At 33.3% G+C, this 14,300-nt stretch overlaps 2 protein-coding genes across 2 annotated transcripts; both read right to left on the reverse strand.

The window, feature by feature from the left end:
- Window positions 1–1,755: 1,755 nt before the first annotated feature.
- On the reverse strand, window positions 1,756–2,784 carry LOC139486694 (mucin-21-like). Its single transcript, XM_071271615.1, has one exon. The coding sequence runs from the start codon at window positions 2,782–2,784 to the stop codon at window positions 1,756–1,758; it is 1,029 nt and encodes a 342-aa protein (XP_071127716.1).
- Window positions 2,785–7,500: 4,716 nt separating this feature from the next.
- On the reverse strand, window positions 7,501–8,130 carry LOC139486695 (salivary glue protein Sgs-3-like). The gene has a single exon (XM_071271616.1). It carries the CDS (start codon window positions 8,128–8,130, stop codon window positions 7,501–7,503), a length of 630 nt encoding a protein of 209 aa, XP_071127717.1.
- Between the last annotated feature and the right edge of the window lie 6,170 nt (window positions 8,131–14,300).

The raw sequence follows: 14,300 nt of genomic DNA on the forward strand, positions 1-14,300 counted from the left end.
AGTAAATACAACAGCTATGCACGTGCCATCTAGTACACTACCATTCATTGAAGGCGGTGACAAAGTTCCAACTTTATCACGTGACCTTACACGCCAATCGATTCCAACAATTTCAAGAGAAGCTACACAGCAGTCGATTATTACACCACGTGCTATCAATCCATCTGTCCGGGAATGGTATGACAAAGAAATGCAAAATACTATATTCTTGGCAGCCGCAAAGTGAATAGAAAAACATAGTGCTTCTTTAGAATTCCTCATTTTTATATTCTGTTTTGGTTTTTATAACAATATGTTTACAAGAAATGTTTTCAAATATTGACTGCGACAATATAACCATTAATGTATCTTGTATGAATATTTTGTATGAATATTAATAGTCTAAAGATGATTTGTTACTTCTTCATCTTAAGCAAACAAGACGTATGGGAAACAGTCGAGTATGCCTCATACCTAGAAAATGACCAGACACATTGACGAAACATTGAAATAAATGTCACTAAATATTCTTCCAATAACCGGAATTGCTTACCTGGTTGACGAGGACAACTTTTAAATAATTGAGATAATTAGCTTCAAACGGCAGCAGTTTTACCCACACAGTGTCCATTTACCGTTTTCTATTTTTTTACAAGTTTCTTGTAGATATTGTCAGCCATAACTTAAAATGTGTTTGCTGCGTACGGTTTTTCTCTAAATACAAAAGTTACTTTAAAAAAGTCTTTACGGAAGTACAGACACAATACAAGCATGGTGACTTATTGTTTTTGCTGTTCCAATTTTCTTGATGAAAAAGAGACACCATGCCCAAACTGACATGTGACAAAAAAAACATTAAAGAAAACACTGAAGCTAAACTTTATAATAATACCTGTTTGAATTCTTTCAGATATTTTACTATACGTAAGATACCAACCATACATCTTGTTTGTCTGTTAGTTGGGCACAGTTCTCCCCTCGGAACAACAATTTGTTACGACATCCATCAAAACAAAAAGAAAAAGGAAAAATTGTCTTACCTATTTTAATGGAAACAACTGTTTTTGCTTTACCAAGGAATTGTACATTTAAATAAAATAAACAAGACTATAAAAATAGAGATCAAACGACATGGATATAATCAACTATTGTAAAAACAACCACCAGCAATTAAAAACTGCATAGTAAGCTATAAATAAGGCACCAACCTGACAAAAATTTTTAAGAGGTTTAGTTACAATACTGACCGACAAACAAATATGACAAACGACAACCAATAAAAGCACTGATTTACAGGTTTGGCACACGTACTTTTGTCGTGGCAGGATAAAACATGCGAGTCTTCAAACATCCCCTGGGATGGAGATGAAGCAGTAAAACTCGTTTTTTAAGGGAAATTGATTTCTTGTCGCCTATGATAAACGAAATCTGCATTAATTCGTACATTCAAAGTTACAATGAATTTGTATAAAATATCTCAATATTTTAACCGATAACATAATCAATGATATTGATTATTATTTTTAGTTTTATCTATAATTGATTAACTTGTCAGACTACAAAATGATAAATTTTCATACGATAAGAAAGTTTTTGATAACACCATATTACGAAACTTTTACTATAAATAGAAACTAAAGATCATATAAAAAGTAGCATTTCTGTATAAATTACAATATCATTTTTTGTAATAAACAACTTTCAAACATAATGACATAAAGAAAAAAAGATTTTGTAAGTCTCCTTCTATGACAGAAAATACAGGACAATAATTGTTCACATTTCATTGACTTCTGCTTGTGTAGTTGTATGTTTCGGCTGATAGTTATCAAAATAAGCTGGATCTTTAGACAGAACATCCCATCCAGTTCTACGACGGTTTTCATTTTGAATGTTTTTGTCGTTATTTTCTACTGAATTTAATTCGATCTGGTCCGTTTTGATAGGAGATTCGATTTGGTCCGTTTTGACTGGAGATTTTAAGTTGGGTTGATGACTAGATGTTGTTGGTGTTTCCTGAATAGAAAATCCGTTGTCAAAACTTATTTTCTTCGTACCTGCTGGCTTTGTTTGAGATTTATAATTTGTTTCTTCCCGATTATATTTGTTCTTTGGAAATTTCGGTACCTTTTCCGAAGGTTTGTCAACAAAACTAGACAAATATGCAATTCCAATGAGGACGAGACTACCTACGCAGATACTGGCGGACACTATACCATTTCTCCTCTGTTTCTCCTCTAATGACATAGGTTCACCTTTATTTTTACTTGGGCCATTTATGTTATTGGTTGTACCAGTAGTTCTTTTTGTAGTCTGCTTGGTTGTGGGTTGTTGACCTGTTGTCGTCTTTTGCACAGTTGTCGTCGTTCTCCCAGTGGTTGTTGTATTAATGGTACTTGGTGTTGCATTCGAAGAAGACGAGTTGATACCGTCTGTATTTATATCTGTGATTGCACCTGAAGTCGTAAAAGACGAAATGGTTGACGATATTGATGAAGATGTAACAACTGCAGTGCTAGATGGAGAGCCTGGTGTTACATTTGTACTTACAGTCTCGGTACTTATAGAGGCAGCACTTTGTTCGGTAGATACTAATTTAGCATTGGTAGTAGTACTTGTATGTTCACTACTGGAAGCAGTATTACCATTTGTAGTAGACTTTTTGCTTTTACTTACAGAGTTCTGTACAGTAGTTGTACTCGATTGTTCTGTAGTTTGAGAACCCGCTGTCGTTGTATTACAATAACACTGTATTCCAAAAGTTAATAAAATAGCGAGCACTAAATGAATCTTCTGTTTTAACATTTTCCTTTATATGAGTCAATCCTTCTTCTGTGAATCGAATCGATCTTTCTATAGTATTTTTAACTTTTCACTTCATACTTGTTTCACACTGAACGTTATTATCAATGTTTGAACAATCTTTGATAATAATTACAAGTGGGTAATATGAAATACTGATCTAGTAAATTATGCTTTTCTTTGCTTTGTTTTCGATCTGATTTTAATACGAACCGAAATATTTCTGAATGTTTTATTATCATTTCTAATGAAAATCTTATAAACTTAAACGGTAAACTACTAATGACATTGAATAATTTGAAGACTCCTTTATGAGGCCTCGTGAGATTACATTGAAATTTGATAAAAATCCATACTTATTCGATTATAGAAGGAACGCGGAAGCAATATTGTTTGATTGGCGTCACTGTGTATATTAAGATAACACTTCATTCTCACCTAGACTTAATGACAAATGTTTATGCGTTAAGTTACTTGTAGAAACTTATATTGTTAAGTGTCGCTTCTAGCTTAATGCACGTCTTATTATTTTCTGTCCATAACTATCTCTTACTTGTTGTTGGATATTTAGCATGTTTAATGAACGAGAAGTAATGATTAACAATCTAAAGTTCCAGCTTATTTTGATAACTATCAGACAAAACAAACAACCACACAAGAAAAAGTCAATGAAATGTGAATACTAATGTTATTCTGACATGTGTTTTGACACTAGTCTACATTTGAGTTTGTTCTTTCTTGTATGTGAGTTGCATGCAAAGTGACAGAAATACAACTGTTAATGTTTCGAGAGGATAGCATCAAATGAAATGTAACTCTGTGTTATAATAACAACTGAGAGAGCGTCACTAATGAGTCATATGTAGACGAAACGCGCGTCTGGCGTATTAAATTATAATCCTGGTACCTTTGATAACTATTTTACACCACTGGGTCGTTGCCACTGCTGGTGGACGTTTCGTCCCCGAGGGTATCACCAGCCCAGTAGTCAACACTTCGGTGTTGACATGAATATCAATCATATGGTCATTTTCATAAATTTCCTGTTTACAATTCTTTGAATTTTTCGCAATACTAAGGATTTTCTTATTCCAGGAGTAGATAACCTTAGCCGTATTTGGCACAACTTTTTGGAATTTTTGGGTCCTCAATGCTCTTCAGCTTGTTTGGCTTTTGAAATGTTTTGATATGATCGTCACTGGTGAGTCTTATGTAGCGTGTCTGGCGTGTTAAAAAATAAACTCATCATAGATACCAGGACTAAATTTTGTATATAGGCCAGACGCGCGTTTCGTCTACAAAAGACTCATCAGTGACACTCGAACCCAAAAAAGTTGAAAAGGCCAAATAAAGTACGAAGTTGAAGAGCATTAAAGACCAAAATTCCTAAAAGTTTTGCCAAACACAGCTAAGGTAATCTATGCCTTAAATTATTGTCTATGAATTATAATCCTGGTACCTTTGATAACTATAATATACTCCATATGCTCATCAGTTTAATCATTATGATCAAATAATACATCAATGTTTGGGGGGTGGAGGGGTGTGATGTTTGATGCATGAATTGAAATTTGCCATGTGACTTCACTCATTTAAATAACTCTGGTCATGTGAATACTGAGCTTTCTATATGCGATGAGAAATACAAAAGTATGCAAACAGAAAACTCAGTAATCACATGACCAGAGTTATTTAAATGAGTAAAGTCACATGGTACAATGAAACAGGTTTAACGCACATGTCTAATGTTTGTATTTTGAATGGAAGGCTGTTACAATATTCATACATACTCCATTGAGAAGTTAACATTAAAAAAAATAGAAATAACATAGAGAGCCAATGAGTAACTTTTTTTATTATTGGTTCAAAATTATGATATTCATAGTCAGAGTTCGTATATATCATACATTAACACACATGAAGAAAAAAAAATTATCAGTAAAAATGAATTTTTAAGAATTAATTTCTGAAGATTTATAGAAATCAAACGGACTATAGCACAATACAAAGATTTTTCATCCCCAATCAGACAACTTTAAACTGATGTAATTCCACTCATCCTTCTTTAAATTTTATAAATGAGGTACCAAAAGAAAAAAGAATGATTAATCTTTCAAATGATGATAATTTCATTATGACATAACTATTACATAATTAACTTTTATGTTATAAGTTGCTATATTGTGATGTCCATACTGGAATTAGTTTAGCTTCTTTGTTATTCATAGCATCCCAAAATATTTTATAGATTCTTGCATAACACAGTTTGACCTCCAAAACCGTGTCTCAGATTTTTCCTATTGTATTTCATTCTCTCATAAATCTTCAATGAAGTTTGCAACATCAATTCATAAGAGATCACTAAATTCAATTGGGTATAAAATTTGTTCTATTGATGTTTTTGGAAATCTGAGACACGGTTTGCTCACATGAGACACTTGCTGCTCACATGGAAGCTATTAAACCAAGAGTGAAGTTGAAGTCATCCCTTCGTAAATTTTGCGGACGCCATCACGAGTTGGTTGACAGTTATAGAATATCCGTTTCATAGATCCTTATGTCGTAACTATAATCCCGTTCCCTTTTCACGCATGTGACCAACCGAATTAGACTATTTACTGGGTTTGTAATAACATGTGCAACACGACGGTTGCAACATGTGGAGCATGATCTGCTTACCCTTCCGGAGCACCCGCAGATTTTAATGGGGTTCTTGTTGCATAGTCTTTAGTTTTCTATATTGTGTCTTGCGGGCTATTATTTGTCTGTTGGTCTTTTTGTCATTTTTAGCTATTGCGTTGTCAGTTTATTTCCTATCTATGAGTTTGAATGTCCTCTGATATCTTTCACCTATCTTTTGTTACTTTTGCAATCATACCAAATCTTCTATTCAACTATCTGTGGTATCCCTAAATTCAATTCGATTGGAAATCAAAGGTTTTCAAAACATTTTTTGTGTCGTTTGATTTTCTTTTCTTTTTTTAGAATAGGAGCAAGGTTATGTACAGATTACAACATTTTTAGCAAAATTGTACTTGGAGCAAATTGTACTTGGACGGTTAGATGTTTTCGGTTTATCCAGATCCTTCCACTTTCATGCAGGTTTGTGTTATTCATTTCCAATACTTTTGGACCTGATAATATTGAATAGACAGATGGTGTGGGAACTTAAATCAGTATTATAAAATTGAGAATGGAAATGGGGAATGTGTCAAAGCGACAACAACCCGACCATAGAGCAGACAGCAGTCGAAGGCCACCAATGGGTCTTCAATGTAGCGAGAAACTCCCGAACCTGTAGGCGTCCTTCAGCTGGCCCCTAAACAAATATCTATGCTAGTTCGAAGATAATGGACGTCATACTAAACTCCAAATTATACACAAGAAACTAAAATTAAAAAGCATACAAGACTAACAAAGGCCAGAGGCTCCTGACGTTATACAGGCGCAAAAATCGGCGGGGTTAAGCATATTTTTTTAGATCTTAACCCTCCCCCTATACCTCTAGAAGAGGTAACAAAAGATCATAAACAAAATGACAATAATACATAAATAACAACAGACTACTAGCAGTAACTGACATGCCAGCTGCAAATCTCAATTAAACTGATTGATAGATTATGTCTTCATCATATGAATATCAGACACAATCCCTCCAGTTAGGGGTTTATTATTATACCATCTTAAAATACATGAGAAGAACCCGTGTCATGCCAACAACTGCTTTTTTTTTTAAATAAATGTGTTTAATTCCAGAACCCATATGAAGCGTTGACATTTGTAGAAAATCGAAAAAGCGGGAGGGTTATAACCACAGGAGCATTACCTAGATCCTCAAGGTATAGCTTTTAAATAATATAATATTTGTTTTTATTAAAAGTCATATTTTGTATCCATATACATTGTTTCTGAAAGATAATTTAAAAGTAATTTGCAAATTTAACAAGTTACATTTTGTATGTGTTTATTTTTATTTCTATCGATGATCACTAAGAGTCCCATTAAATCATTGAATTGCAATGTTTAGATTTATCATTAAAAGTCAGATATCTTGAAATTTTCTGTCTATTCAATAGTAAGATAACAACTACTACAACAACATTGCAGTTTATTAAAGTGACTGATAAGCGTTTAAAGTGACATTTTAGACATTGGTCAAAGTACAAATATAAAAGTGTTTTACTTTATAAAATGATCATGCTTCAAGAATAAACCCAGGAAGAAATTTAACTAAAAAACCTTACAATGAATGCATTTATGAATACAAATAAAGTTTCAATAAAAAAAAACAGCAGCAACATCTCTGCGAATAAAAGCGATCACGTTTAAACGTTTAAATAAACAATGATGTACACATATGACTTATAAATGGAGTTATGACGTCACCTCAATGTGGTGAGTCTAAACAATTACACTTAAAGCCGATATCAATAATAAAAAAAAATGTACATCACCTACTTGTCCAAGAAATGTCATGTATCTTTCAGATTCGTGTTTTCTGTTTAATCAAATTTTCACGAAAGAAATGTTATCACCAATAAATGCATGAAAATATTCCATAATTTATCGATTGTGAAATTGTAAATGTAATGCAAACGTTGCGTTATTATTTTCATATGTCCTTTTAAATAGTTGATTCATATGAAATTGTAAGAAACAAATATCAGTTTAATATGGAAACGTTTTAATTTCCATGATATGGCCACATTTATCCATGAATCAGAAAGCTGTAGAGCCTTCACGTATAAGAAGACTATTGTCAGATTTTCTGTTTACATCAAATATTGAAAGTTTTCTAGATTTTGCCGTTCCATTCAAATTATTCTCAATTCTAGCTAATAACACGATTAATATGATAATAACTAAACAAACAGCTATAGCCATTACTGCCCCAATAGCCACATTTCCCTCTGAAGGATCGACTCCTTGTTGTAAAGCACTTGCTGTAGAACTATCTGTAGTAGTATTGGGATGGCCGGCTGTCGTTATAGGAGACGTCGTCTCTGTAGGCGACGTCATTGTTGTAGGCGATGTCAGTGTTTCATTCGACATCATCGTTGTAAGCGACGTCTCCGTCGTAGCTTCGGTTGATTTTGTAGTACCCGTCGTTGTCAATGTCGTGTCCATCGTTGTACTTATTTCCGGTGTCATTTCGGTATTTATTGTCTGCTTATAATTTGTTGTTGTTTGAGCCGTTGTTGTAATGTTTGTAGTTGTTTCTTTGTGTTTTGTAGATGTTGACCCTTCTGTTTCCATAGTATCCGCTGTTGTTGTCGGTGTATCCGTTTCTGTAGGTGTAACTGATGATGTTGAAGCCCCACATGAGCTGTGTATACTATATAAAACCATTATAATCCAAACGAATATTACCGTTTTGTTCGTATGTTTTAAGAATTTCATTTTAAAGTTCTCTTCAAGCAGTCTTCCTTAATGATAAAATTAAATGGAGAGGTAATATTACGGAATCTTTAGAATTTATGTTCAAGATATTGTGCATGACACAGGTTATGAATAAATAGACTACAAAGACACTTATATAATTTATGGCGCTGTGGGTGTATAGTTTATCTGGCAAATTTATAATGTCTTTTCGAAAATATGTTGACTTTCTACATAAAAATGACTTGCGCGTTTGAAAGACGGACTCAATGTCAGTAAATTTGTGGGAAATATTTTTATCATTATGATAGAATTTATCAAATAAGTAAGTAACAAAATCACTTGAAATCTTTTAGGTTTGTAATTTTGTGAAAAATGTTAATCATTTGAATAAAACTTGAAAGTGAAGAGGCAATAAATGGCCCGTGTTTACAGTGGCGTTATTTACTATCATATATATGTCATTAAATGATAACGTCTCGGTTTTATCAAAATCAAATACGGGTGCAGCTTTACTTAAAGTTTTCTTTAAATATTATTGACGTCTTCTTTTCCAAAATAATTATGGGAGGAAATGTTACAATATAAACATAGGACAATTTACATGTATACATTATTAAAAATATATGCTAGACAATACACTCCTCTATATCATAAAAGTCCAGTGTACGTGGCAATAAAGAGTATCAAAGAACGTTTTCTCCATTATAAGTTTGATTTCATTAAATTAAGATCTCCGGGAAAGCAACAGAGAGATGTTTGATAAAAGTCATTTCCAGAAGGCTTTTAGTGAGATTCGGGTTGCAAATTCTTATTTTTTTTATGATATGCATTTTTCATGTGTAATGTGGATTGTTTTCTTTCTACGTTTTGCATGTTTTATGTTATACGTTTGTTATTGATTGTTTTCCGTTATGCGTTTTACATGTGTTATTGATTGTTTTCTTTTATGTTTTGCTTGTTTTCTGTTATATGTTTTGTATTGTTTTCTTTAATATATGAGTTTTGCATGGGTTATGTTATGCATTTTACATGTGTTATGGATTGTTTTCTTTTATGTTTTGCTTGTTTTCTGTTATGTGTTTTGTATTGTTGTCTTTAATATATGCATTTTGCATGGGTTATGTTATGCATTTTGCATGTGTTATGGATTGTTTTCTGTTATGCGTTTTGCGTGTTATTATTTTTATATGTTTTGGATGTGTTATGGATTATTATATGTATGTATTTTGCATGTGATCTCTTATGCGTTTTGTATGTGTTATGGTTTTTTACTTTTTTTACCATTGTGTTGCCATCTCAATTGGACTTATGATTTATAAATGTTCTATTTGGTATGTTCTGATACTTTTTAATATATAGTAACACAGCTGCCACAGTTATTATGATTCTATGCAATCAACAACTACAACTACCCCATATGTTCAGGGTAGTTTACATTCATGTACTTCTAACTTAACATCAATTCAAACAATATGTTTACAACAATCGAAACCTATTCTGAGATGAAACATATAGTTAAATTAACAAGTTTCGGAGTTTTAAAAAAAAGCGTTTGATCATTTAGATAAAAGAGGGACGAAAAATACCAGAGGGATAGTCAAACTCATAAAACGAAAATAAACTGGCAACGCCATGGCTAAAAATGAAAAAGACAAACAATATTACACATGACACAACATAGAAAACTAAAGAAAAAGCAACACGAACTCCACCAAAAACTAGAGATGATCTCCGAGGTGCTCCTGAGATATAATTTATAAGATAAATTACCTGCTTTTAATGGTACATTTTTAGTTTTAATTCTCTTAAAATACAAATTTATGTCAAACTAAATTTTCGACAATAAATTTTAGTACAAGTCATTCATTTTAAAAGGCTAAAAATCTGGCAACCTCACATACTTTGGATTACCAAGTTATATAATGTAAAATGTCACGGACCTTTACATTACATCATAATATAATATATTATGTTAAATGTAAAGTTTATTTGTGAAAAGCTCATCGTAAAATGCACAAATTCAAGTAATAAATTAGAAAAATTGGTTCTCAACAAGATACTAGTGAAATAACTCTCTACATTGTATAACTTCCTTATTTTGATCATTCAAATGGTATAATATTCTGAAAGTAGCCTTCAGGACGATTTAACTGTAAATTCATATATTGGTAATAAATCCTATTATTTCACATAAAAAAGGAGCTGTCAGGAGGGTAGCATAATCTCAAATATTTTGGTCGCAACGTCTGTCAATCTAAGGTATGCGTTTATACGAACACGTTCACAAAATGACATTACTCGCTCACGTTATTGAGTTTGGTCATTTTCTCTGATTTTTTTCTAATACCGGCGAGTTTTACGCTGGAGCACTACTTTAGTGTTGTTAAGGAGCTACCATTTAATTTTTATGAGGGTGCTAGGATGAAAAATTGTGTTTGTTTTTAGTTGTAATCTCTGTCCTGCCCTTTTATTTTTCACTCTTTTCGGTCTTGCCTTCTTTTCTTTTAGTTTATCCTAACTTTTTTTACATGAATTGTCCTCCTGTCCTTGTTTTTGCCAAGTTGCTCATCTTGCCTTTTTTTCCTCAAATCTCCTGTCCTGCCATTTTTTTCAAAATTCATCCTAGCCCCCGCATAAAAATCAAATGGTAGCTCTCTTAGTTTTTTGCCCTGGCATTATGCTACCTTTCTGCAGATTTTTATTGGAGATTGCTGAAATAGTTCGTCTACATCTTATTAAAAGGAAGCGACCGAAACGATCGTCATGGTTTCTCGGGAGTGTGCTCAATGCCGAAAGTTGTTTCAACATAGCATACATCTACTGTTATAACTTTGTTGTCATGGTCTTGTGCTACAAGTCGATATCAATTTGTTTTAGGTTGATTATCTTTATTTCCTATATATATATATATATGAAGATTTTACAATTGATATTATAAGAAAAGCATCAAAACCATTACACAAACATATTTACATATTCTAAACAACATCTAAGTAAATGCCAATTTCAAGCAATGTTTTTAAAAAGTCTTAAAGTGAAACACAACTGCTGGGAAATCGGTACTAAAAATAACCCCTGGTTTTCGGGAAATCTTACATAAATATACTATTGAGCACATTGATACTCAAAATTTAGTGCACAATTTTGCCAAAAGTTTAATTTTTGCATTTGTTTTAGTTTATGTAATTAATGACATCAAAGCTTTTTGTCAGGAGAGAGCTACTTTAATTAAGTTCTGAATTGGAGTTAATGAATTTGAAGTCTGACAACTGAACCATGACATGCATGAGGTAAAGACCAGATGATACCTACCAGACTGATTTATACACCTTATAATCATCCAATGCGCCAAATAAAGTCCACCAATTGATAATTTGAACAACAGACCTTAAACACAAAATTTATACATTGACCAATGACCTTCTGCTAGTAGTATAAATGCAAAAGTATCATGATGGCAATAATAACTATAGGATCTTGTATTGCTGATCATTTAGTCTGTTCAGTTTCTCTCTTATCTTCTTGTTTGCTAAAAAAAAACAAAAGAGGTTGAACAAATCCTTATTTAAGGGCATACGATACAGTTTTGATCCGTATTTACAGTTTGATGAAAATTTCCATATAGGCTATTTTTGCCTGATTAAATCAAATATGTAATAAAAAATATACCTTCATGTGCTACTTTTTGAGTTAATTGAGGTCGAAATTTTGTATATTTGCTCAAAATTCGGATTTGTGGCCGTATTTTCCCTTTCGAAAGAAAGCCACAACTTTTTTATTTTAAAAGATAAACGCAAATTGTTTTTTGTTAAATAATTTGTAATTTCTGTATTTTATAAGTATCCTAAAAATTTATGCATTTTTTATTCAGAAATAACTCATATTTATCAAATGGTCATGAGTTGAGAAAAAAACGTATTTTTTTGCTGTATATTTATCAAAATTAAAAAAAATTGCACTATTTAGTTTTATAAAATTTGGTCCACATAATCTCCCTGCAAAATGAAACAAAATGTCATTTTAAAAAATAGGGGTCCATGCACTCGTTTTCAAATTAAATCAGTTTGAATGATAAAAATCAGTCGAAAAATGCATCTTTTCCCGATATGTCATAGTTTGACATCGCGAAAATAACATTTTACGTTAGCAACGTCATTACCTCCCCTTTAACTGTATCTTATGCCCTTAAGGGCAATCACTTCTACGAAGAGTGACAGTATACTAAACTATATCAGCAAATTTTACTTGTTATTAGATCTTGACATGCTGATCATTTTCTTTTTTGTGATTTCAAGTGTCTATTTATATATATTTATTTAAATCATATAAGACAAATTGCCAAAAACATTATGAAAATCACCATTAATGGGCAAAAACTCCAAAAAGGACTCTTCAATTTCCTCCATATTGTTTTAATTGTAGTTCTTCTGTATCTGTATCGTTACGTCGAAGGTACCAATACTGGCTTTTACTCGACGGGAGAGAGAGCGCCTATTGACGGCGTTGGAGAGCTGTTTTGAAGCTCTCAACTGACTTGGCGCACACTACTGCTTCTTCCAGTTGGTTCCAATGAATAACAGTCTTGACAAAGAACGAGTTCTTAAATTGTTCAGTTTTACAGTTTGTAGTATCAATTGCCTTTGAGTTGTTTTTAACTGAGTTGGTAACTATGTTTGTGCTCTCAAAGTCTACAAAGCGTGTAGGTTTGATTGTCCTTTTGGTTTTGCTTTTTACCAAAAATTCGTCAGGTTTGATAGCTGGGACCAAACCCTCAACCACTTTGTACAGAAATACCCGTCTTTGGCTTGTTCTTCTGGACTGTAGGTTTTCAAGTCCCAGCACTGTTAGCATTTTGGTGACCGATCCCTCTTCTCTTGATTTATAATCCCCTGTGATGAAACGGGCTGCTCTTCTTTGGATTCTTTCTAATTGGTTGATGTTGTTTGATGTATAAGGGTCCCATACAATTGCCCCATATTCCATCGTAGATCGCACCAATGAAATGTATGCTGTTTTCTTGCAGTCTTTTGGGCAAAATCTTAGGTTGCGTCTAAGAAAGCCTAGTGTAGAATTCGCTTTCTTAGTTACATTTGAAATGTGGGTGGTCCATTTCAGATCGTCCGATATCTGTAGTCCCAGGTATGGGTTGTGTTTGACCTGTTGGAGTATGTGTCCATCAAGGGTATAGAACTTCTGACTTTTGTTCTTAATGCTCAAGATGTAACATTTCTTTGCGTTGAAGCGCATACCCCAGTCTTTGGCCCATTTTTCTAGGCTAACCAGATCTTGTTGTAACAGTGTGTGGTCTCGTTGAGTTTTTATATTTCTGTATAGCAGACAATCATCAGCAAAAAGTCTAACAGTTGATTTTACTGAGTCCGGGAGATCATTGATATGACAGAGGAAGAGAAGGGGTCCGAGTACGGTTCCTTGTGGCACTCCTGAGTCCACTGTAACTTCTTCCGATTCCTCTCCATCAATGACAACCTTCATCCTTCTCTGAGTTAGAAACATTTCTAGCCATTTATTCAGTGGTCCTCTCACACCATATTCGTCTAGTTTGTGTAGGAGTTTGTTGTGTGGCACTGTGTCAAATGCTTTTGAAAAGTCCAGGATAGCAACATCAATTTGGTTTCCAGCATCATGTGATTTCATGAAGTCGTGCAGTGTGACTAGTAGCTGTGTCTCACACGAGTATCCGGATCTGAATCCATGGTTGAGTGATGTTAGTACCCTGTGCTTGTCTAGATGGTTTAGTATGTGCTTACAGATGATATGTTCGAGTACTTTGCACGGCACAGATGTTAGTGATACAGGTCTATAATTTTCTGGTGCATGTTTATCTCCTTTTTTAAAGACGCTCGAGATGTTAGCGTTTAACCAGTCTCTTGGCAGTTCTCCAGTATTTATTGACTTTTGGTATATTATTGAGAGTCCTGGTGCAAGTTGTTTTGAGCACTCCTTGAGGATTCTATTAGGTATACCGTCTGGTCCTGAAGCTTTTGATGGATTTAGTTGCCTGAGTAGTTTTTTGACTCCTTCATGTTTTATTTCAAGGAATGGGATTGAGATCTTTATGTGCTTTGTTGTTTTCGGCAATGTTTTGTCGTTGTCCCTTGTAAATACTGATTTAAATT

Source organism: Mytilus edulis, chromosome 8 (genome assembly GCF_963676685.1).
Source record: "Mytilus edulis chromosome 8, xbMytEdul2.2, whole genome shotgun sequence".
Classification (NCBI taxonomy): domain Eukaryota; kingdom Metazoa; phylum Mollusca; class Bivalvia; order Mytilida; family Mytilidae; genus Mytilus; species Mytilus edulis.

What these genes read in the sequence shown, in the direction of transcription:
- LOC139486694 (XM_071271615.1), bottom strand. Translation starts at nt 2,784, where the DNA reads ATGTTAAAACAGAAGATTCATTTAGTGCTCGCTATTTTATTAACTTTT.
- LOC139486695 (XM_071271616.1), bottom strand. Translation starts at nt 8,130, where the DNA reads ATGGTTTTATATAGTATACACAGCTCATGTGGGGCTTCAACATCATCA.